The 22,539-nt window shown below is 40.1% G+C and overlaps 2 protein-coding genes across 3 annotated transcripts in view; both read left to right on the forward strand.

The window, feature by feature from the left end:
• The first annotated feature begins 13,305 nt into the window (after nucleotides 1-13,305).
• Nucleotides 13,306-15,452, forward strand: LOC127365867 (C-X-C chemokine receptor type 4). Its single transcript, XM_051404406.1, has 2 exons — nucleotides 13,306-13,471; nucleotides 13,783-15,452. Exons 1-2 carry the CDS (start codon nucleotides 13,460-13,462, stop codon nucleotides 14,899-14,901), a joined length of 1,131 nt encoding a protein of 376 aa, XP_051260366.1. The 5' UTR covers nucleotides 13,306-13,459; the 3' UTR covers nucleotides 14,902-15,452.
• Nucleotides 15,453-18,390: 2,938 nt separating this feature from the next.
• Nucleotides 18,391-22,539, forward strand: part of dars1 (aspartyl-tRNA synthetase 1) — a 28,078-nt gene continuing 23,929 nt past the window's right edge. For both annotated transcript variants that reach the window (XR_007885235.1, XM_051403878.1), the window contains exons 1-2: nucleotides 18,391-18,550; nucleotides 21,681-21,783. Coding sequence is in view for 1 of the 2 variants with exons in the window: in XM_051403878.1 (XP_051259838.1) it covers nucleotides 18,528-18,550; nucleotides 21,681-21,783 (126 nt within the window). In the remaining variant the exon portion in view is untranslated. The remainder of the gene's footprint in view (nucleotides 18,551-21,680; nucleotides 21,784-22,539) is intronic.

Genomic DNA, 22,539 nt, shown 5'->3' on the forward strand with positions numbered 1-22,539 from the left:
CCATTCTCACCTGTTTTGATAAGCAAAGAGGATGTTAAGATAATTATTGCGCAAATGACAAACACAGACACACACAATGAGAATTTATTGAGACATACACACAAAGCATACAATCATGAACACACAATATACACACAGACATGACACACCCAAGGACACACAAAGATACAGACACACAAAGACACACATAAATACTGACACACATACCCTCCCCCATTAGTGAGGGAGGGGCGACCATCTGCCCTCAGCAGCAGCAACACAATGACCAGATCAGAGGAATCCATTAATGAGCTAGACTTTTCTGCTGTTAAAAATTCATTTGCTGCCTCTGCAACCAACACACATTACATTCCACATTCTTGCTGAGGATGCTGCTGTGTTTGTCTCCTAAGCACTGGCTCAACTGCTGGTGGTGATGACTTAATCACCTGAGGTTTTTTTAAGCAACACATCATAGGTCAACTCAGTGCTGGATAAGACTTGAAAGAGTTCATTGCGTAAGACTCCATGACTAAACACTCTGTAGCCGTGTCGACAAAAAAAAGCTGGTGTTTTGACACAGTCTGACGCCAGCATGGCAGCAAGGAGAGACAAAAACAAGCCTCTCTGCAGCAGTCGATAGTTCATCTTTTCAAACCTCTCACGCAATCCGAGATGAGGGAAGTGCGACTCGGGCAAACGGCGGCTGTAGTGTCTCGTGATCCGTGGCAGAGTGGGGGTGTGGGTGTGGGAGGTTATTGATCTCACTGTGGACATCTGTGGCATCTATCAGGAGGGCTGTCAGTCATCAGCGTGGGGGAAGTGAGGGCAGAGTGAAGTGGTTTTATGTGCGTACGTGTGATGAACCTGGCAGACAACAAGAGCAAGACAAACAGGTTCACTAAAAGTTCACCCTGTACCAGTCCGACATAGGCAACTTGTTTTTGTTTCTCTCTCTGTCCTATATCTGTTTAATTTGCTTCCTCTCTCCCTCTCTCCACCACCCGGTCTCCATTCTGAACACCAAATCTCTCTGTGAGAGAGTTTAAGTGTTTACTTGCACACAAGAAGTTACCAAGCTGTGTTGTGTTGGAGTTGTATTAAAAAAGGCAGCAGTTAAAGAGATAGGCAGTTTATCTGCAGCTTTCATTTAATTATCAGTGGAAAATGGGCTAGCTTGGGCCAAAAATCATGGTTGCTGCCAACAAATGTTCACATTCTTGATGCAGAGATGCAGCCAAGCCGCTGGCTCCATATGTGCTTATTTGTAAAAAGACTTTGTCAGGACGTTCGCCTGAAGTTAAACAGATTATTTGATTATCTGAAAAGGAAAATGTTGTAACATCAATAAACAGTGATACTGACACTCACAGAATATGGATCCAATAATTCTCCTCTTTGCTGTGCACAAGTTTGGTTTAGGTTTAGAGATGTTTTGAGAGTTTAGAATGAAAGCATCTTATATGAAACCACATCACATTATTAAAGGACAGAATCGAGACAGTTTGGAGATGGATTGAAGCACTTGTCGGAGATATGCATTATAAAAACTTGATTTATGACATCTTGCTGCCTGAGTGTTACAAAGCCGGTGCGCTATCATTATCTATGTTGGAGAAATAGAAAAGCCTGCAGATAATTTAGAAACTTGATGATGGAAGAAACTATCTTTCTCAACCTATTATGATGGCAGCCAGCCGCTGGGCATTCATACACAGTAAATCTAATGAATCATGGGGGATGAGAAAAGGAGAGCCTATAAGTAAAAGTAGATGTGCATGATGCTGGGAAGAGAAAAAGGTAAAATGCAGTGGGTGTTGCATGAGTCATCATTACCGGAGCCCTGTCAGAAACTACAGACAATGCTAGGTGAGTAAGACTAATAATAGGTCTGAAACACAGAAAGGTGAGTGAGATCAGGTTACAGGTGCAGGGGAACGTCTGTTGCTTTAAGTTTACCTTTAAAATTCATGCCAGCAGTGCCTGTGAATACATGCATGAAGTAAGATCATGTTTAAGCTGAGCTGTTTACGTGATAACGCGTGATTACATTTCCATGTTAACACGAATGAAAGCTGTTAATATCCCTTTCTGCTGGCCCAGACATAACAAAGAAACCAACACCTTGTCTCGGTTAATAATAATGAGGTGAAAAAAACAGCGCTGTTTTCCTCATGGAATACGGTAGTTCAGTGTTATGGAGCTGGAGCCAGGAAGCAATTAGCTTAGCATAAAGACTGAATTCAAGGAGAAACAGCTACACTGGCTCTGCTCACGTTTAAAAAAAAAAAGCCAGCCTCACAGTACCTTGTATTTCCCAAAACTATTCCTTTAAGGATTAAAACCTGCATTAAAGGTCCTGTGTGTAACATTCAGGAGGAACTACTGGCAGGAATAGAATATAATATTCAGAGGTGTGTTTTTATTAGTGTATAATCACCTAAAAATAGGAATTGTTGTGTTTTCGTTGCCTTAGAATGATGTTTATATCTATTAGGAGCAGGTCCTCTTCCATGGAGTCCGCCATGTTGAACCGCCATGTTACTACAGTAGCCTCGAACAGATAAAACAAACACTGGCTGTCGATAGGGCCTTTTGCAGTTTGCCAAGTCTCATAGCCACCATAGTTTTTTAAATGAGTAGTTTACTTCACAGCCCAGGTAGTGTGAAGTGGGTTTTCAGAGCTGACTCCTATCATATTGTCAATTTATTTATTTTTAGTATAAAATATTTTCTTATAGCTGCTTTAAGTATCTAAATAGAAATATACAAACATATAGGGGAAGCAAAAGTGTTTTCTGATTGAATGTTTCTCAACTGAGCGAGCTGTCATGAAGAAATGCCAAAGAAAGGAGCTTCAGGGCTTCCTTTTCTATCTCCTTTAGCCCAGGACACATAAAACCCTCCTTTATGATTAGGGAAAGGAGGTTTTGCCAGAATGATTTGCTTCACCAACAAACCCCATAAAGTATGTGTTCGTGACTGATTGATTTATTCTGTGAATTTGGGTTTTGACAATAATACAGTATGTGTTATTCGTGTGTGAAACATTGGATGGAATTCCCCACATTTATTAAAAGTAAACACATAACTTAACTCTATGTTCTTATAAACCCTGAGCATAGTGATTTAATGGGATTTCACTTTGTTATATTGTTTTACAAAATAACTTTGTTCATAGTTTTCTTGGGTTCTATTTTTGTGTTCAGTAGATTTATGGCTAAAGGCAGTATATTTATGATTCTGTGTAAAACTGATATATTTTATATGCCTTGATATATAAATATATATATGTTTGAATAAATAAAAAAATCTAACTGATGTCACATGTCATCTTATCTTATGACATTTTCTATTGAAGACATGGAAAAGTGGTTTAAAAAGGAAACAGGAACTAATGTTTTTTGTTTATTTGGATGAAATGTTTCACAGTTGGGTGTGACCGAATTGCCATGTCTACAGTTTTTCCAGTAGCCACAAATGGCAGCAGAAGACCCAAAGTCACAGGACACAAGGGGTGTTCCAAAAACGGCATTATCATCTCTAATGTTCAGCTAAGAAGTGACTTCTCTCAGTGCTCAAGACAATTCTCTAGACATTTATTTCTTTTAAGATTATTGGAATATTAAAAGCAGCCTCATCCCCAGACCATCCTGTCTCAACATCTGCTAATATATATGTCAAAGTCTCCTAATTTTGTCAGATAACATATAAAACCAGATGGAAAGCTCCCAAGGGGAACAGGGGCGCTCTTTAATTCTATTATTCTGTGTGCACACACACACACACACACTCACACACACACAAACACACACAGATCAGTCCAAGACATATGCAGCAAGTGGATACCACAGAGAGTAGTTCTTCCAGATTCAAAGCTGCCCTGAAGGCAAGAGGCCCATGATGGATCAGACATTGATTTGATTTGAAGTGAGTGTGAAAGCCACCGTCCGTGCCCTCTGCCAGAGAGGTGAACCGTGATTGAGCAATGGCTGTCTGGAGGGTTCACTCAAGAAACTGTAAGTGGACAGGCCGGACCTGCTGCTAACAATCACCTTTTGTACAAATCGGCTGGAAATGAATTGTTGATTCACAGAGTGGAGACAAAAATTGAGTCCCAGCTGCCAACTATTCCAACACACTATCTCTGAGCTGTTGATGTGGTGTGCACATATATATATATGTATATATATATATATATATATATATATATATATATACGTATATGCCATATAAACAATAGTTTCACTATTTCCGCATGGCAGTCATTAAAGCCATATTAAACAGGAGATTCATTTTTTAATAAACCATCTTTTTACAGCTGGTTCGCATGAGATTCTCCTGTTTACACATAATAAAATCCTAGGGTTGGCTGGGTCACTCGTCTGAAGTCTTCTCCACCTACACAAAGTGATGAATCACAACTTCAGAGTCAAATCCGAATCTGTCTTCTGAACAACAGTGAGCAAGAACTGTACTCATCACAGTGAAGCTGTTGCCTCATTTGCTGTGGTGGTATTATCAGCAAAAATTCTCTTAAAATATCAAAAGTTAAAGCACTGATGCCGAATGGCTTTGACTTTTAAGTTAGTTTAGTTGGTGGGATTTGAGCTAATTTGAACATCTTTACATACTGTAGGGTTGTTTAATCTACAAATGCTACATATTTCATAAGAAGATCTGATGTTTTATGTAAAAAATCTTGATCTGAAAAGTAACTGGTCAAAAATAATGTACCACATTTGCATTACCACATCTAACACATTTAGAGACTGGGTTGTGAGTCTTACTGGCAAGTAGCAGTAAAATGAAAATACTACAGAATCTAAAAGAAATTCTACCTAACTACATTAGTTGAGTAAATGTACATGGTTACATTCAACCACTGACTGTATATAGTTTACTGACATCATGTAACTCCCTTTATTGTGGGTTCACTTTCTGATTAGTCCAGTTGCTCTGAGTTAAGTACTCCTTTGTCTATAAATGAATCAGTTTCTTGTTTTTCTCAGTTGCCACAACAATGATTCAAACTAGAACCACTGCTTACAAAGGCATTTGCATTTTATGCTTGTATCACAGGGGTTTTCCTGAGGTACTTCAAATGAAGTTGTGTGTTTTGCACCTGCAATTTGTTTGAAATAAACAGATGAGAACAGAAACTAAAACTGAAGCTGCGTCAGAAGAAAATCCAAAGAAATATCCTGGCACTGCCCACGTGGTTTGACTGACAGGTGTTCTCTGGGACCGAGCAGAAACACAACAGCGGGGAGCACTTAGCAACAAAGAGACAAAACTAAAAACAAGTGAAGATTTCAAGGACTAGCACATGGAGGAAGTAGAGGATGGAGGTTACCAGTTGGTGTGCAATAAACACTTGAAAATACGCACGGTTTATCTAAGGTACATGACAAAAGTAAACAGTGAAACACGGCAGGGCATGGAGTTAACTGACACACAAACACTCTTCTCGCTGTCATACAGATGTTATTGATGATAACCCAGAAGCTTTGTTGACACTCCTGATAATGACACATTCTGCCAGCTGCCTCGGGGCTGTCCTCTCTGGCCACTACAGCTCAAAGCAAATATCCAAGTGTCTCGCTGCTTGACGGATAATCATCAGTCTAAACAATATGAGTTCATAGGAGCTTGCTCCCTCCTGAGGCCTGAGAAGACTCTGTCTGTACCCAGAAAGGCAACACTTTATCACATACTGCTCATCAAGCTCACAGTGCTGATAAGTCATGTGCACTTGCCGCTGATAATTAATTAATGGATATTTACTGTCTTATTGTTCATCAGAAGAGGGTGTGTTTTGACACAGCTGAGTAGAGACCCCGATATAATTTCCTGACGTATAATGAGAATAAACAGTGTACAGTTTGAGCTGAACGACTCAAAACAAACACAGAAACTAACAGCACCTGTCATCCTGATCAATAGCCTTCCTGTGGGAATACAGTGCTATCGGTATGCTGACAGAGTGACCAGCACCCGTCCTATTTCCTGTCACAAACAACTCTAAAGCATGGGCCTGCTAAATAATCAAAAAGTCAGAAGACCGGATGCTGGTCTAGGCACAGCAAATCCAGATGTATTATTTACTCCACATCTTTGTTTACACAAAAACACAATAATCCTCACAGATTTGGGGCAGTGGGGGGTAGGAAATGCAACACTCTGTATCAGCGGAGGGATCTACAGTCTTTGCAGTCAGAATTCAATTGTGCCGAGAAAATAAACCCAAAGGCAGTCGAGTACAAAGGGCCGCGAGTCCCTAGCGAACGCCTTTAGGATTCGACTGAAGAGTTGGCTCGAGCAGGAAACTCTATCATAGGGCTGAGGGAGCACAGAGGGTTGGTTTGTTTAGCAATAGATTTGGGGGTTTTTTATTCACAAGGGGCAATCCCTGTCTGCCTCGATACAAACATGAGAAGAAACAATCCAAGACGGCTTTCATTGGCAATATGTCATTCTTCTTTTTGAAATAATACACAATTTAAACTAAGAATTTCCTTTGTTTCTACGTTCTCAATATGAATTGAAAACCGCCAACATCATTGGTAATCGAGAAAACATTCAGCAAAACAATGAGTGTACCTGCATCACTCCAGGTAAACTAGAAAGTTGGCACATCATTTGAATTGTTTCACAATAGGCTCCAGATTGATGAGCAGACCATGATTAATTCATGTGACTCATCAAGTGCAAACAAGCAAAAAAAACAATTTTTTTTAGCATTAATAGACGGTGACTGTTTTTACAACCTGGTCTTTCCTGTAGGAAGAGGAAAATAAAACAACTATTTGTTTTCTGTTAGCTTCAGGCAGTCAATGTAGACGGTGTCATCTTTCAGACAACGAGGCACCACAGGGGCAGTGAAGCGTCCCTCTGGCCAGGACTGATAGATGTTCCTTTACTGGTGCTTTGTCCTGGTCTGGTGCTGGACACTTGCCCGCCTCACTCCAGACCAGAGCCTTATGTCACTCGTCACAGGAAGCTCTGTCCATCGACAAGGATGCTCGTATACAAAAATCCAGCTCGTCGCTTTTCCATCGCAGTGTTTGAATAATGAACGAGGCCTGTTTTCTTGTGCTGAGTGGTGCTATAAATCAGCACTAAAAGCAAAGGGCCAAAGGCGACACACAGAGCCCCTCTGGAAAAGTTAAAGTGTTTGGTTTGCTTGAATAATTTGACACTGAGAGGTAATACCTAAGTGTTGCTGTGTTTACTCTGATGCTTCTCAGAAAAGGATGCTGAGAGACTTTTTTTACTCTGCCAAAGTATCCAATGAAACAGTCTCTGATATTATCCACTAATCGCAAAATATATCCAAAATAAAACTAAACACACCCCAGACACATATCTAAATGTATACTTTGCAGAATATGCAGATGCAATTATACATGTGCCTGATTTAAAATAATGTTTATGATGACCAATAAAAGTGTGAGCTAAAAAAAAAACTGGTGCTGGCCAGTGTTTGTGAGTTAAACTGCTGCTGACGTGTAATTTAAAAAGATTCTCCTGCCAGACTCTTGGCGGTAGCAGTAATGAGGTGGTCCGGTCTGGCAGCAGGTTTATTCCTTCAGTCCCTCCTCCGGTCACTCGACTCTTGAAAAGCTTATCTGCTGTCATCTGGTCTATTGTCCTCTTTATCTGAGGTGATCAGGGCTGAACTGAGCCTCTGTTTCGCATTTGAGTCGCCTCCACTGTCCACGCAGGCCAGATGGAGGACCTCCACCTGCAGAGAGCCTGAAAGAACACTCGCTGTGATCTTCTGTCGTACACAAATGCAGCAGAGGGGTCTCCCAAGCAGTGTCTGGAGAAAATAGTAACTGGAGGACCTAATTCAGAAGCAGATTTAAATTCTTATTACTCCAGGTCTCTGATCTGCTGAGGCGGTGACAGTTATATAATCCTGTTCTGTGACTTCTTCACAGAGAACCTGAAAACAACAGGTTCTTAATTCAATATCAAAACTCTTATGCAAATAAATACATTCAAATAGTCTAATCGTGACAGTTTGCATTGCATTTGTATGTCATCATTTATATTCATGACAGATAAACCTCCATGAGGTTCTGCAGGCCGTTTTATATCAGTGTTTAATACTGTTGCAAGGCAAAACCACAATGGAGACGTTGGTGAAAAAGGAAAGGGAACCCCGGTTGCATTTATAACACCCTTCCTATGCAACAACAAGCCATATTTCTCAACTGGTCTGGTGACTGGATCTGTGCCACATGTGGATATATATTTCTCCTCTAACTGCTTGAGGGCAGTGTCACCCATTTCAGTTTTTATTGGTTCATGGCTTGTTGTCTAATTCTGCAGGGACTCCGTGTCAGGACAGGCAGCAACAGGAGTCAGGCTAATCGGCGTGAAAATGTTCTTGAGTAAAAAAAATTGACTCCTTCCAGTTGCCGCCCACCAACGTTGTCAGACTAGTGACTGAGAAGAAAGCATGCTAGTATCCCAGTAAGAAGAAAAAATAAATGTTTGCTGTCCTGCTGTGACCCCAAACTAACTTAAGCACCACCGTAAGTCAGAATGATGAATATATTTTAACCTGAACCCTCAGAAACATATATTTCCCCCAATTTTTACCAATCCATTAACATTACCTAGGTTTATGTGTCATTCCTTAGTAGACACAACAATTGAAAAGACTTTGTTCAATGTAGCAAGGCAGGTTATGACTCAGGAAGAAATCACTGAAAAGGTGCAAAAGGTGATTATTGCTTCAGACTATAATGTAATGTAATTTCAGTTGAACACAAAGTATGTTCCTGCATTTCATACTAAATTCACTGGGGTTTTGTGACCTTGATTTAGGTCAAGGAAAGGGTTTTTAAAAGGGCCAACAGCACATGCAGCACCACAGCCAAGTAGGAAGTTTAAGAGGGTGCCTTCCAAAGATAAGGGGCAAGCTTTGTCCTTAAAGTGGGTCTATTGTTCAAATTCAACCTCTCTCTTCAAACACAAACATTTAAGCAAGCTGGATGCTTTTACAAATATTTTATTTTTTTCTGTGTGCAAATATAATCATTAATATTTGTCTGGGCCAACTTGTTGAAAAAAAAGTTTCCACTTGCACTGTCACTCAAATCAAACAAAGACTCTTTGTGACATTATGGTCACTTCTTCAAAACAGCTTTCTCAATTTGAGTCTTGTGATAAATTACGTATTAGAGCAAAATTTCTCCTGTGTCATGTTTAACTCACAGAGGCTTGATGCATCTCGTCTCGAAAGAAGACGAAACCCAAACAAAGGAACAGAGAGAATGAAGGATGAATCCCCCCACCGACCTTCTTCCCTGAACAGACTTCACACACCAACCATGGAGAGATGGAAAAACAAAAAAACACCCTGATGGAGCCTTGACTGCTTGATAGATAAAGAAGTTATGCATTCCAGTGTGAATAATGAACATAACTCTATGCACAAACATGCAGGGACATTCAGATCATCTCAAGTAATTTAAAAACAACAAAATCCACACTTCAGCCCCCCCCCCCAACATCGCAGAGGTCATTAAGAAGCAAAAATTCACAATATATGCAACAAGATAAATTCAATACTTACTACAGATTCTTCATATTACTCTGACTCTGTGTGAATAATAGTGTATGGATTGCAATATGAGATGGAACAGTACTTTAATAAGTAGAGGATGTTTTTGGTGCACTAAATCAAACTGCCAGTATAAAGGAGCACTACAAATATTGCAAACAACACAAAAAAACCTCTTCTCTCACTGTTACACTCCCACAAATATGTGAGTCTACATGCATTGGCAAGCATGCACAGTTCTTCTGTGCATGTGTTGAGCTGAAATACCCTAACCACTTTTCAGAGCTCAGACAAGAGATTAAAGGTATTTGAGTTACCCAAAAACCTTTTGTGCATTTCTGGGCGACACCCAAAGTCAGCTTCAACAACAAAGGCTGGATGTTACTTTTTATGTGGTGATTTAAAAAAAAAAGTGAAGGTGATATTTGAACACAGGTATCATTATGAAAAATGGTCCCGTGCCAACTTGCTGAGGGGGCCGGGATGAGTTGGAACTGGAGGGCTGGTGTTGACTGAACAGCGCTGCTCATTCTTCTCTTTATCTCACTGGCATTCTTCTGCCTCATTTCAATAGCCATTCTTCACTGAAGTGCCCCCTTCGCTGCCGTTCACACTTCTTGTGATTTGTATTCTAAGTAGCTCACAGATCTTTTGTATTCCTGGCCGATAACAATCTGAATCCTCATGCTGACAGTGGAGGCTGCAGATATCCTGCTGAAGCCCCGAAAAAAAAGGTATCATTTATTATGAGGAGTGAAATCTCTTTTGTTGAAATCTTACAAAACGATAAGCTCCATGTACACATAGACTCCACTGATGACGAAAGGTACATTGCAAAAACAGATTGATTGCAACGCACTCATTATAAGCTACAAGACAAGGCACGAATGTTGCACAGAACGTTTTGGGGGGGAAATTGTGCTCTTTTTTGCTCTTTTTTAAATGTATGAAATTAAGTACTAACTACTACTACTAACTATCAGAAATCACCTACATGTGCATCAAAGTTATAGTATTTTGATGAACCTGGGCTTTATGTTGAAATTCCACTTAAATGCATCCTCACTACAGCATTTCAGCATTTTCCTAAAATCTTCAAACATTTACTGAGATTGGATTAATGTAATCATATATCATATGAATAGGAATGTACAACTCTGAAGTGATAGTAATATTTTCTTCTTTAAGAACAAATGAATCGTTGTTTCGTGGTAATTCTGTTAAGTTGCGTTGGATTCTGTTGTAAATATGTGAAGCAATTTGCTCACAGAATGTGTGGACTAATACCATGCAAACAGATCCTTTCAAAGACACATAACAATTTAAAATCAGCCTTGGGAAATTCAAGCAAAACTTGTGGAAAACATATGAACGCTTCAGAAGAAATACATCAAAAAAACAACTTCAAAAAGTGAGTCAGTGGAACTTCCCTCTGTAGTGAAAGTGGGGATGTAAAATAAAATGAAGTACTGTATGTAATCTGGCATGTAGATGAACTCCAGGATTTCTGCTTGCTGACAGTTGAAGGAGCAACTGTCTGCGTCTGAATGACGTTGATAAGAGCATCATACCAATACAGTGGCCTTTCTCTGAGCTGCAGATTCCCCCTGTTCCTCTCCTCAGGAGTCCAACCACAGGCAACCACTCTATAACCACTGTAATAATCCCCAACACATGCGTATTACTTCCATTTAAATCCAGTGACTTGATTCTAATAAGTCTTTGAATGTAGAATTATTGCTGATTATTAGATTATTAATTCATTAATGTTTTGTTATCCTATTTTAGCAATGATCACTGAGCTCCTAATTGTTTTTTGTCTGCACTTTGCCTTATAGCTGGGGTGTTTCAGCACTGCATTTTCAACAGATTACTTAAGTCAAACTGTGTGTTTCCTTAGTTTTCCGCTGATGTTTCACATGCTAACTATTCTAAAATAAACTGGAAAACACATAGTTTCCTTCACATCAGGGGATTTTAGTCATACCAAAATCCATCATGAAGTGGCTACAGATTGAATCACTTTTGTCAATATGATGGAGAACTCTTTCACAATTTTCAGCTCAGTGTCAAAAACATTGTAATCATTTCAAACTGTTCTGTGTTGCGGATAATATTCTGATAGAACATAATAAGTCAGTTTCAGTGCTGCTCAGGAAGTTAGTACAGACACAACACAAAGGGTATTCTCATTTCATCTTCTTTTAACCGCTTTTATGATTCAGCCATTAATCCAGTATTTTTCTAAACTTCCTCATTCTGACAAGCCCTCTGTTGTATAGATTGTCATTACAGTTCACGTGTGCTGTTTGGAAACTAACCAGCAGAGAGTTTTGGGGGTTTTCAGGCTATGAAATGAACTGTTGGCGGTTGCTAAACCATAGGCATACTTTAAATAACCTTTCATATTGTATGAACTGAGAAATGTTTTCAGTCCTGAGATTCAGGATATACATGTTCTGATAAATCCAAGAACAAAAGTATTCTCTCAAATCATGATTGTTAATGCAAAATAACTGCACTTTAAAGAAGAGAAATAACAGTGTTTTTGTTCTGATGCTGATGTCCTGATGCTTATATGGTCATGCAGCCATAAGAATCTTTCTTTAACACAAGGAGGAGACATCAATGGACTCAATGATGCAGATTGACTCATTGAATTGATCGCTGTTCTCATATATCAAAGACGTGAAGTAGTATTTGCATGCCACATGGAGGATTTTCAGTTTCAGACAACCGTCGGCTGCGTCTGAGAGGAGGGTGGGGAGTTTCGTGTGGCACTGCCCTGTCATCACTTGGTTAAGCTGCGAGGGAATAAATGTTGTACACACTGAGGTTCGAAAGCCGTTTGATAGAAATCCTACATTATAGGGCGTGTGGTTCTTTTAAAATCTACTGGGGGTCATTTAGCACTTCAGGAGTACAGACATAACAGCACTTGAGAAGTGACAGGCTGTCTATAAAGGTGAGGACAGATTCAGACCTCAGCTGATGAAAACTGTCATCAGACGCAGTTATAAACTAATTTGTAGGGAGAAATATGAATCACTTTCCTGGATGAACCTATGTCGGACTTAACAATTACGATATCAGAATCAGAATCAGAATCAGAAATACTTTATTAATCCCAGGGGGAAATTATTTTCGCTACAAACTCCAGATATACAAACAACATTAAGAACATATATATAAATATATATAAATATATATATATAATGACCTTACTGAACTTTACACCAGCTAGGGAGTCTTCAGTGGACTATTTCATGAATTCTATATCTTGCTGTAATCCAATAACAATCCTGTTTAAATGTTCTTTTTTAGGGGTTTTCATTGGTAACACTGTAAAATTCATTAATGGAGTGATCCTGGGATGGTGTGTTTTACGCCTCTGTAATACTCCTGACGGTTGTATATCAGGAAATTCTAAATAAATTAAATAAACATTTTAATAAAAATAAAAAAATATGTAATTTAGGCCTAATGTAATCAAATAATTGTCACAGTGGCAAAATAATAATGACTGACTCAAAAATCCACTTTCAGGATTCAAGATGACTTTTATTGTAATTCGGATGACACACAGGACAAGTGCACAGGGGAACTTTGTCCTCAGACACTTGGTTTAAAATGTTCTCTTTTTTTAAGGCAACGTTTTTTAACAGACGCTGGTTTGTGGACAAAACGTTTCACAGACCGACGCCCTCACCACAGGCACACTTGTCTTATAGTCAGACCGTTTTGGAGTACAGGGGCATCCTGCTACTCCTCCTCCTTGGGGGAGGGGTTAAGGAGCACCCGCGTATTTAAAGAAACTGTGATCTCCGTGCCTCACTTACTAACGCCTCACTTACAAACACACACTGATCCTGACGGTTACATTAACAACGAGTGATAAACATGGAGTCGGAGGTGAGTTTGTTTATTAGTGTTTTTCTGTTTTTGTTAAAGGCTGTTTATTGGCAACTAATGGAGATCTATTTTATCATGTTGCACCCATTGCTATAATTCACTACACTAACTTATTGCCTAATTTTGGATAAATACATTCAATGTAACAAAAATAAAATTTAACATGGAATAGTACAACTTTTAGACAAACTCCAACTTTAAAATCAAGTTAGCATTTATGTATGCCTTTTTTAAAATAGAGTAATAATTTAAGTAAATAAGTGACTTAGATCTCAACTGTTTTCTAACTTTTCAATTCTTTTTTCTTTCAGTATGAAATACCATTTGACTACTCTGAAAACAGCACTGACAACACCTCAGAGGAGTCTGGAGACTTTGGCCTGGACTACCAGGAGCCATGTGGCACAGCTCTCAGCAACGACTTCAACAAGATCTTCCTACCGACAGTTTACGGAATAATATTTATTCTGGGAATCATCGGCAATGGATTAGTCGTTGTTGTCATGGGCTACCAGAAAAAGGTCAAAACGATGACGGACAAGTACCGGCTCCATCTCTCCGTGGCTGATCTCCTGTTCGTCCTCACGTTGCCCTTCTGGGCCGTGGATGCTGCCAGCAGCTGGTACTTTGGAGGTTTCCTCTGTGTGTCTGTGCACATGATCTACACAGTCAACCTGTACAGCAGCGTGTTGATCTTGGCCTTCATCAGTCTAGACAGATACTTGGCAGTTGTCCGGGCTACCAACAGCCAAGCCACGAGGAAACTGCTTGCGAGCAGAGTGATCTATTTGGGTGTGTGGCTGCCTGCGGCTGTGCTGACTGTACCAGACCTTGTGTTTGCCAGGGTGCAAAGCACAGGGTCTTCAAACTACCTTTTCAAAGATGAAAGCACGACTGAAGACTCCAGGACCATCTGCCAGCGCATCTACCCGCAAGATACCAGTCTCATATGGACAGTCGTTTTCCGCTTCCAGCACATCCTGGTGGGCTTCATACTGCCCGGTCTGGTCATCCTCATCTGCTACTGCATCATCATCGTCAAGCTGTCGCAAGGCACCAAGGGCCAGGCGCTGAAAAAGAAAGCGCTGAAGACTACAGTCATCCTCATCCTGTGTTTTTTCTGCTGCTGGCTGCCCTACTGTGTTGGCATCTTTTTGGACACCCTGATAATGCTGAACGTGATTCCCTCCTCTTGTGAACTGCAGCAAGCCGTGGAGAAGTGGATTTCTATCACTGAAGCGTTGGCCTATTTTCACTGCTGCCTGAACCCCATCCTCTATGCTTTCCTGGGAGTTAAGTTCAAAAAATCAGCCAGGAGTGCACTGACCACCAGCAGGTCAAGTCAGAAAGTGACTCTCATGACAAAAAAGCGAGGGCCAATTTCATCCGTTTCAACTGAGTCCGAGTCTTCAAGTGTTTTGTCAAGTTAACAAACAGTCAACCTCAGAGTCTGTGACTTGAAACTCTCAGGAGAGAAGACAATTAAGCTTTAATTTCAAAGAACTTACTACATTTTGTACAGATGTAAAAAAAAAAAAAAAAAAAGTTATACATTTTGATTTGTTTGCCTTGTTTGCTGCAATTGTGTGTCTTGTAAGGGTTTTTTATTGCAATTTTCTATGCAAGTTTTATGTTCCTCAGAGCTGTGTCCTCAGGCAGCGCCTCATTTCCATTCATTCAGCTTTACAATCAAGACCCATTTTCCCTGCTTTCATCTTTACAATTTGTGTTGCTGTATCAAAGCTCAGGCATACAATGCCCTTTTCTACTTTCAGGGATGGTCGCTGCTCTTGGAAACCTGTACATAGTTTGTAGCATTTGTGTGTTCGCACTTAAGTTGTGTGATTATCTGAAAGCTATTATTTATTGTCGTCATTCACACTGGAAGTTTTGTAAAAGAAAGAAACCGCATGCTGCTTTTTTACCTTTAGAAATTTGTTTTTGTTGTATTTTGTAAAAATAAAAAAGTTCAATGCTTCTCTTCGTGACTGTGTGGTGTACATTTTGACCTAACACCAGCTCCTCCTCCCCTCAGGGGGTGGGGGATGAGGTGAGTGTGTGTGTGTTGGGGGGGGTCTAGGAACACAAATGTCTCCACCTGATCTGTCCAAAAAGCAGAAGGAGGACTCAGCAGACTGGCCCTGTAATTGCAAGAACATCTGTGCACTTTTACATCTTAAGCAGCCATGACACAAAAGCTAAAATCTTTGGTTATAATTAGCACCCATATGGCTCCTTAACAAAGAAAATAGCATGTTAAGTTCTCCTTTGACTTATTTTCTTTCTTTTCCGTTTGCAAGATATACTGCCTCCTTTGTCTTTGACTTGTAAACAAGTGTTATCCTCTTTCACTTGGGTCAGTCGGTCAGTGGGTCAACTTAGCTATTTCCCATCTCACAAAACCAAAAATAATATTATTCAGAACAAGGGTTGTATATTCTAAAAATGCTAATATGGAGACATAGTCTTTGTTGAGCACTCATGTAATACATCATTGGCAATAAATCTGCTGGAATTATATAGTGACAAGACATGACATAAAAATGACAACTTTTCCGCACACACACTCACATCTATCTTTTTTCGTGGGCTCTTCTATATGCAATACATACAAGAGATTTAATCTGGGTGCGCTGGTGACAGAGTGATGTTCAAGTTGGAGACCAAAGGAAGCTGGGAACAATAGATGTCAAGGGGAATAAAGTCGTCAGATGGCCGCTGTGCAATATAGTGCTGGCATCCATTCAACACTGCAATGGAGATACATTTCCATTTCTTTACATGTAAAAAAAAAGGTGTGAAGTGCCCCCATCAAGGCACCAGGTTAATGGATATTTTGGGGCTCTAGTCTCTTGCAGTGCAGCAGGATAAAACAAAAGGAGCTTTTTCAGTTGGAAATGTTCCCAGAAGATTCAGAATTAGCATAAGAGCTGTGCCACTTCAGCCTGTGCCGGGATACATCTGCTATTAACACTTCACTGTGTTCAGATGGATCTTCTTCATCTGCTTCTTTCACTGTCATCAGGAAATGTTGTAGGACTAGAGGCTCTGGGATCCTGCCAACAACTATATACACAGAACTGTGCTAGATGTGCACATTTTAGGGTCACACAGTAAACTGACATAGGGATAATGTTTACCTAAATCACATGTCAGATCTCCTAAATGCACGTTTTAATCTAGAAAATAGTTCAAATGCATAAATAGAAATTAAGAAAATTAAAAACAGAACAGGTGGTGTAACTAAGACCCCTGGAAGTATAAATATGCTTTTAATACCATGTGACATCTCCTGAGAGTTCATACACCAAATACTTTTTTATGTCATTTGTTTCATGAATTGGAAGTGTTTTATACCCTTTTATAAATACCTTATTGCCACAACATTGTCATAAATGGAAAGCTTTTATCCAAATTGTGCAACTGTGCACTTGAGTGCTCAAAAGGTACTCATGGCCCCCTTGGGAATTAACCTTAAGGTCCAAGAAGGGGCCCTTTCATTCATAATTAAAGCCTTTGTTCTCTTTGTGTTATGAGAAAATATTCACCAGTGCACAACCTACAGCTCTATATCCATATACTGCCACTTTGGTAATATCAACATAGAGACATGTTTATTTTCAGGAGGCTAGGCCTTTTTAACATGATAATAATCTCATGATGGTGTAATCATAATTCCTTGCAAAACATCAATATCATCTTCCGGTGCAGGGTTGCAACCTTTCTGACATCTCATATATCAGGTAAAACAAACTCATGTGTGTACGTTGAAGTAGGGATGAGATTATTGTTTGCTTTATGGGTTAAAGGCCAAAGCTGTTGAAATGGACAGGAAATAGTTTCTACTGGTGAGTCATTACCAGTGTGCATGCAGGTTTGAAACCATTGTCCAGACTGTAAGGGGGCCTCATTTAGGTTTGCTGTTGAGATGTATTAAACATATGAGTGACAATATAAGTACCAGTAAGTGCAGATATGAATTTAAGTGCAAACTGAGGATGAAAGGAACAAAAATACCACAGGTTCCTTTTTGGCACTGACCACTAATGGTTACATTGTTTTTGTTGGAAAGTGAGCAGTAGGAAGGCTGTTTCCTGCAGCAGGAGGAGCTCCTGTGGCCAACAGCCTGAGAAAAGCTTTGATGACCCCCCACTGTATTCAAACCAACATCACTCACTGTGCATGGCCATTCCTCTAAAGGTCACTGGATACCTGGATGCACTCGGGGCACTCGACCAAAGGCGTGAAAGTAATTTCATGGATTGTCACTTTTATATGGATGCGTAAAAAAAAGCCCACACATGGTGGTTAAGTTATAATACCAGTGTTATTGTCATGTGTTTGTGTGCATGTTATTAGGTTTACTTCAAATATTATATCTTGTATACACCCGGTAACATTGTCATCTGTGTATCATAGAGTTTTAAGGTTTTTCAACATTAAGGGAGCATCAAATTTAAGATGCTTTACACCACAGACTCCAATTTGTACATGGTGGTTGTGTACAAATAACCCTTCCTAATAGTTTTGGTATGTATCTGAATTGCTGTTAGAGAAACCCACAAAATGCACAAAAAGACTGTACCTCCCTATACTCTGCCATAGGTCTATAAAATATCTATCATTATTGTCATGCATTGCAGGTTTAGACACATTTAGAATCTAGACACATATGATTTGCCCTTTCAGAAAGCTGTGTCCATTCCTCATGTTGTTCAGAAACCTCACTTTCAAAGCAGCCTAAAATAATTCGTAGCAATATGTATAACTAGAACAAGTTAACCTTGAATTAAAGTAATTTCCCATCCTAGCTTTTTTTTTTTTTTTTTTTTTTTTTGTGTCTAGACCATGTGCGGGACAAAACAAAGTGAGACGGAACTCCATTTCAGCCGCTCGTTTCTAGCCGGAAACCCAAAGCATCCGATATTGTGTGCTCCGTCAAAACAGGTCCTTCCTTCCGACGCCCGTCCATGCAGTGAACAGCTGATGTGGTGCTTCTCTCTGTCAGACAGCCGTGAAACGTTTCATCCTCATTTCTCCCAGAATATAGCTCGACATGACTAAAGAGGAAGGGAAGGGGTAAGGATGTGTGTGTGTGTGTGTGTGTGTGCCATAACTCACGTCTCCCAGCAACATGCGAACACACGACTTCCTACCTTAGCATGTGCTAGCGGTGGTAGCATTGCTCAGACAGGCTGCAGATTGCATCATCTGACAGTCAAAGTAAAGCCATGTGGAGAAAAGGTTTAAAGTTGCAGCATTATAAAGGCGAAGGCAGAGTGTTAGCCCGTGTGTTTGCGGGATTTGTGCTCTTAGAACAACACATGTCGTTAAAGAGTGGCTCAGTTTATGTTGGTCTTGTTTATTATGAGGGTTGCACTTGTGTTTTTCTTTGTTTTTTTTTCTGTTGAATTTGGAGTATTTTTATTTACATACAGAGTCCACTTCCTCCCTGGTATCAGACTTCAAGGAATTAAAGCCAAATGTTTCAAAGTCTGGCTCCTTGTTATCTGACATCTTGAGTCGTGTTCCTCCACACATGTAATATATTATATACAACCCAATATTGAAGGTTCAGTTTGAATTTGAAGGAAACTAGTTTGCAGATCCCAACCTGTCGGGCTAATACACATTCCTCTGTCAGTTTGCCCTCTGGTTGTTTTCAGTTTTTAAAGTTGGAGGGCACAGACATGAAGGAATGTTTGGGGTCACATAAGTTAATCTACTTTAAGTTGCTTTAACTTAATGTGGAAGTGGTCTCAAAAACACACACCCTGTGTGATGTAATGCCATTATAGTTGCCCTGCAGTAAATGCATTACTGTATTTCTCTGTTTAAGTTGTTGTTGCTGTGCATGGTTTCAGTTGAGAGGTGGTTAAGTGTGTGTTAACTCTGTTTTATGGTACTGGTACTTTATAATAAAGGCTCAGTCAGACAACTCACGTTTGAAATGTTTATTACAGCGGTAGGCTCCGACCTCATCACTCCCCGCAGATGTGTGTACATAGAGATATTGGGGAGTGACGAGCAAACGCCTTAAACCCCCCGTAGCTGGAGCCTGCAGGTGGATGCGGGGGCTTACAGAACGACAGGCAGCTTTACTGATGCAGGCCCGCAGCATTGACAGAGCAGAGGGAGAGCTGGGAAATGATGTGACTTAAATAGGCCGGCAGTTTGGAAGGGTGTGCTTGAGTTGAGTGAGGTATGTCGCGTGGGTGTGTGTGTGTGTCTAGCGATGCAGCTTGAGTTGACGGCCTGGGACTAGCTCGCAGGGGTTGCTCCATTTGTCCACCACATTTACCAATGGCAAGGAGAAAAACTATTGGAAACACCTTTTACAGTTTCATGCAAATCAATACAACAACACAAATGGATTGGATTTTAATGTGAAGAGCTTTCAATTGTCCCGTTGTGCTTCGGATGACTAAGCCTCCTCCTACCAGGACTGATAACAACTGTTCCATTTATTGTCCTTTTAATGAATAAACCTGTTGGACATTTTTCCTTCTGACATCTGGTTTACTGATAAGCTTTTTTTGTGTGTGTTTAACTCTGCAAATACAATAATTGGTCTGTGAGGAATTAAATGTGCAGCGTGTAAAGAAGAGACAACCCCAAAGTTTGTTTGTGTACTGATTTGACGGCAGATTATAGGCGTATGGACAGCTGCGGCAGACTGATCTTACTTGCCTGAGGGTAAAAAAAAAGTTTGCTTATCCAGTTGCGCAAAGTCAACTGGTTGGTGCAGCAATAAACCTGCCCAAGTACATCTTTATTGATCTACTTCACACTCTGTATCAGTGGAATTTAGGTTCTTAAAATAAGAGGGCTATAACACAAGGTAGCAATAGACTACTCGTATGTATTTTATTTATTTATTCATTTCATAGAACCATCCTGTATTGGGACGAGAATTAAGATTCCTGTTCTTTTCACACACTCACAATATGTCATTTAGACTTTAAGTCAATGTCCAAATCCAATCAAGATTTCTCTGCACGTCGTTGGAACAGTGTTGGCTTTAAATTTGGTTGTAGAGGAAGAAGGTCTGAAGTCCTCCCTTGGAAGACAAGGACATTATTTGTTGTGATTTCTGCTTCTTGTTTAGACTTTATTGCTATTTTAAAGTTGGCCTTTGGTCCTTGTTATTTCCTGTGACTAAATAGGCACAGCTCCCATGTTGCTCATGGGCTTCCTTCAGGTCTAGACACCTGGCCATTGGGTAAACCAAACAGCACTCACTCATTCACCTGCAGTCTTGGCGCACTTTTATAACTTTTTATGACTGCAAGTCTGATTTGGATAAGTGCAAAGTTCAGAGCTTTTTTATAATATTAAGTCTATGGTCACCTGGTTTATTGCGGGTATATCTTTTACAGCCTTTTAGCCTGTGACCTAAAATACTGGCATATTACTTCCTCAGTAAGCCACAGATACTGGTATAATGTGTCACTGGTGTAGGCCAGCATAAATAGCTTGCTCTTTTTTCTTGTGCTGTAGTGTCAAACCACCTGTCTGGGACAGTTATTTAAGTTTTGCATTAGTTATAACTTCTTACATGTGTATTGTGGCTTTATTGTTGCATTTAGATAAGAGTGTAGTGTATTTAGTCTACTGTCCTGTTGCTTCAAAACAAACTTCACTTTATAGGCAAATGTCAAATGCTTATCAGCGCTGACGTTGCGTTGTGCTGTGTAGTGTGGCAGTAGCATTTAGCAAATACAGACACCTTTTCTTCCAGATGAGACTAAATGTTATCATAATCTGTATTCTTCACAAATTCTTTAATGGGTTTGATAGTGCTGCCGAGACTACTTCATCATCACCATCACTGTTTACATTTCTGATGTCTTATTTATTCTCCTGTACAGCACTTTGGTCAACTTTGGTTGTTTTTAAAGTGCTTAACAAATAAAGTTGGATTGGACTCTTAAAGCCGTAGTGTTTATCTAGCTAATCTTACATCTTACAATCTGACATCTCTGCTTTGAGCCACTCTCCAAACTCCCATCTCTCCATTCACACAGGCTACCGGGGTTGTGTTTGAAATAACAATGGCACTGAAGTTAGTGCGGACTTAAAAGCTGGAGACGGCGATGGCTGAGAATTAATTTTCCCAGGAGGTCAATAACTTCCTCATGGGATGCAGGAGAAATAGAAGGTGGAAGTTGACTTAAATGTTTATGTTGTGTACCTCTTCCTGTTTCAGGCCAACCGAGGAGGAGCAGCAGGCTCAGTCAAAGAAAGGGCTGAAGAAACAGCAGAAGGAAGCAGAGAAAGCAGCAAAGAAGGCTGAGAAACAGGCCAAGCTGGTCAGTGGTGTTTTTGTTTAGTTTTTTTCTGGTTTGTTGTTTCACATCCGCCGCCCCCTCCTCTTACAGCTGTTATGGCTGTGACGTGCGGTTCTGCTGGGCATTGTGGGTCCAGGAGAGTTGCTTAGCTGCAGGGGGGGGCAAGAGTATCCATTGTTTAAGTATTCCTGTCATTTTGGCTTTGTTTATGTTCACCCAAACAAAGTGCTATTGTCTTCAACAGAGTGCACGACATGTTATTCAGCATGTTAAGAGGGACGTTAAACATTTTACATATTGAGGGTCACACTCATCATGACGTTCTTGCACTTGAGAAAGTCTTGTGGACGGCTTTGTTGAACACTTGTACTCTCAGATCCTCAGACCTTTTACTGGGTTTTACCCATTTACTTATTAAAGATCCGGTGTGTAACATTTAGAAGGATCCTTTGGCAAAAATGGGATAACTATATTTTCAACTTTTAAACTGTAAATCACAGAAAGTTGAGGCGGAGCTGCTTGAGGACACGAGAGGGAACATTTTCTCCATAAAATATGATCCAGGTTTAGCAAAATCAGGTACATATTTGGTGGTGTGTGTGTGACTAATGCCCAAAGTTGTTGCACAAACCGCTGCTTTAACGGATTCGACAAAGTTAACCACATCAGCATTGTTTGCAAACTAAGTACAATGTTTCTTCATATCCAACAAAGAATGTGGATGAGTGCCAAAGTACTTCTACACTTTAACAGTGCAAAAAATGAGTGCCACATTTT

Source organism: Dicentrarchus labrax, unplaced genomic scaffold (genome assembly GCF_905237075.1).
Source record: "Dicentrarchus labrax unplaced genomic scaffold, dlabrax2021, whole genome shotgun sequence".
Taxonomy (NCBI): domain Eukaryota; kingdom Metazoa; phylum Chordata; class Actinopteri; family Moronidae; genus Dicentrarchus; species Dicentrarchus labrax.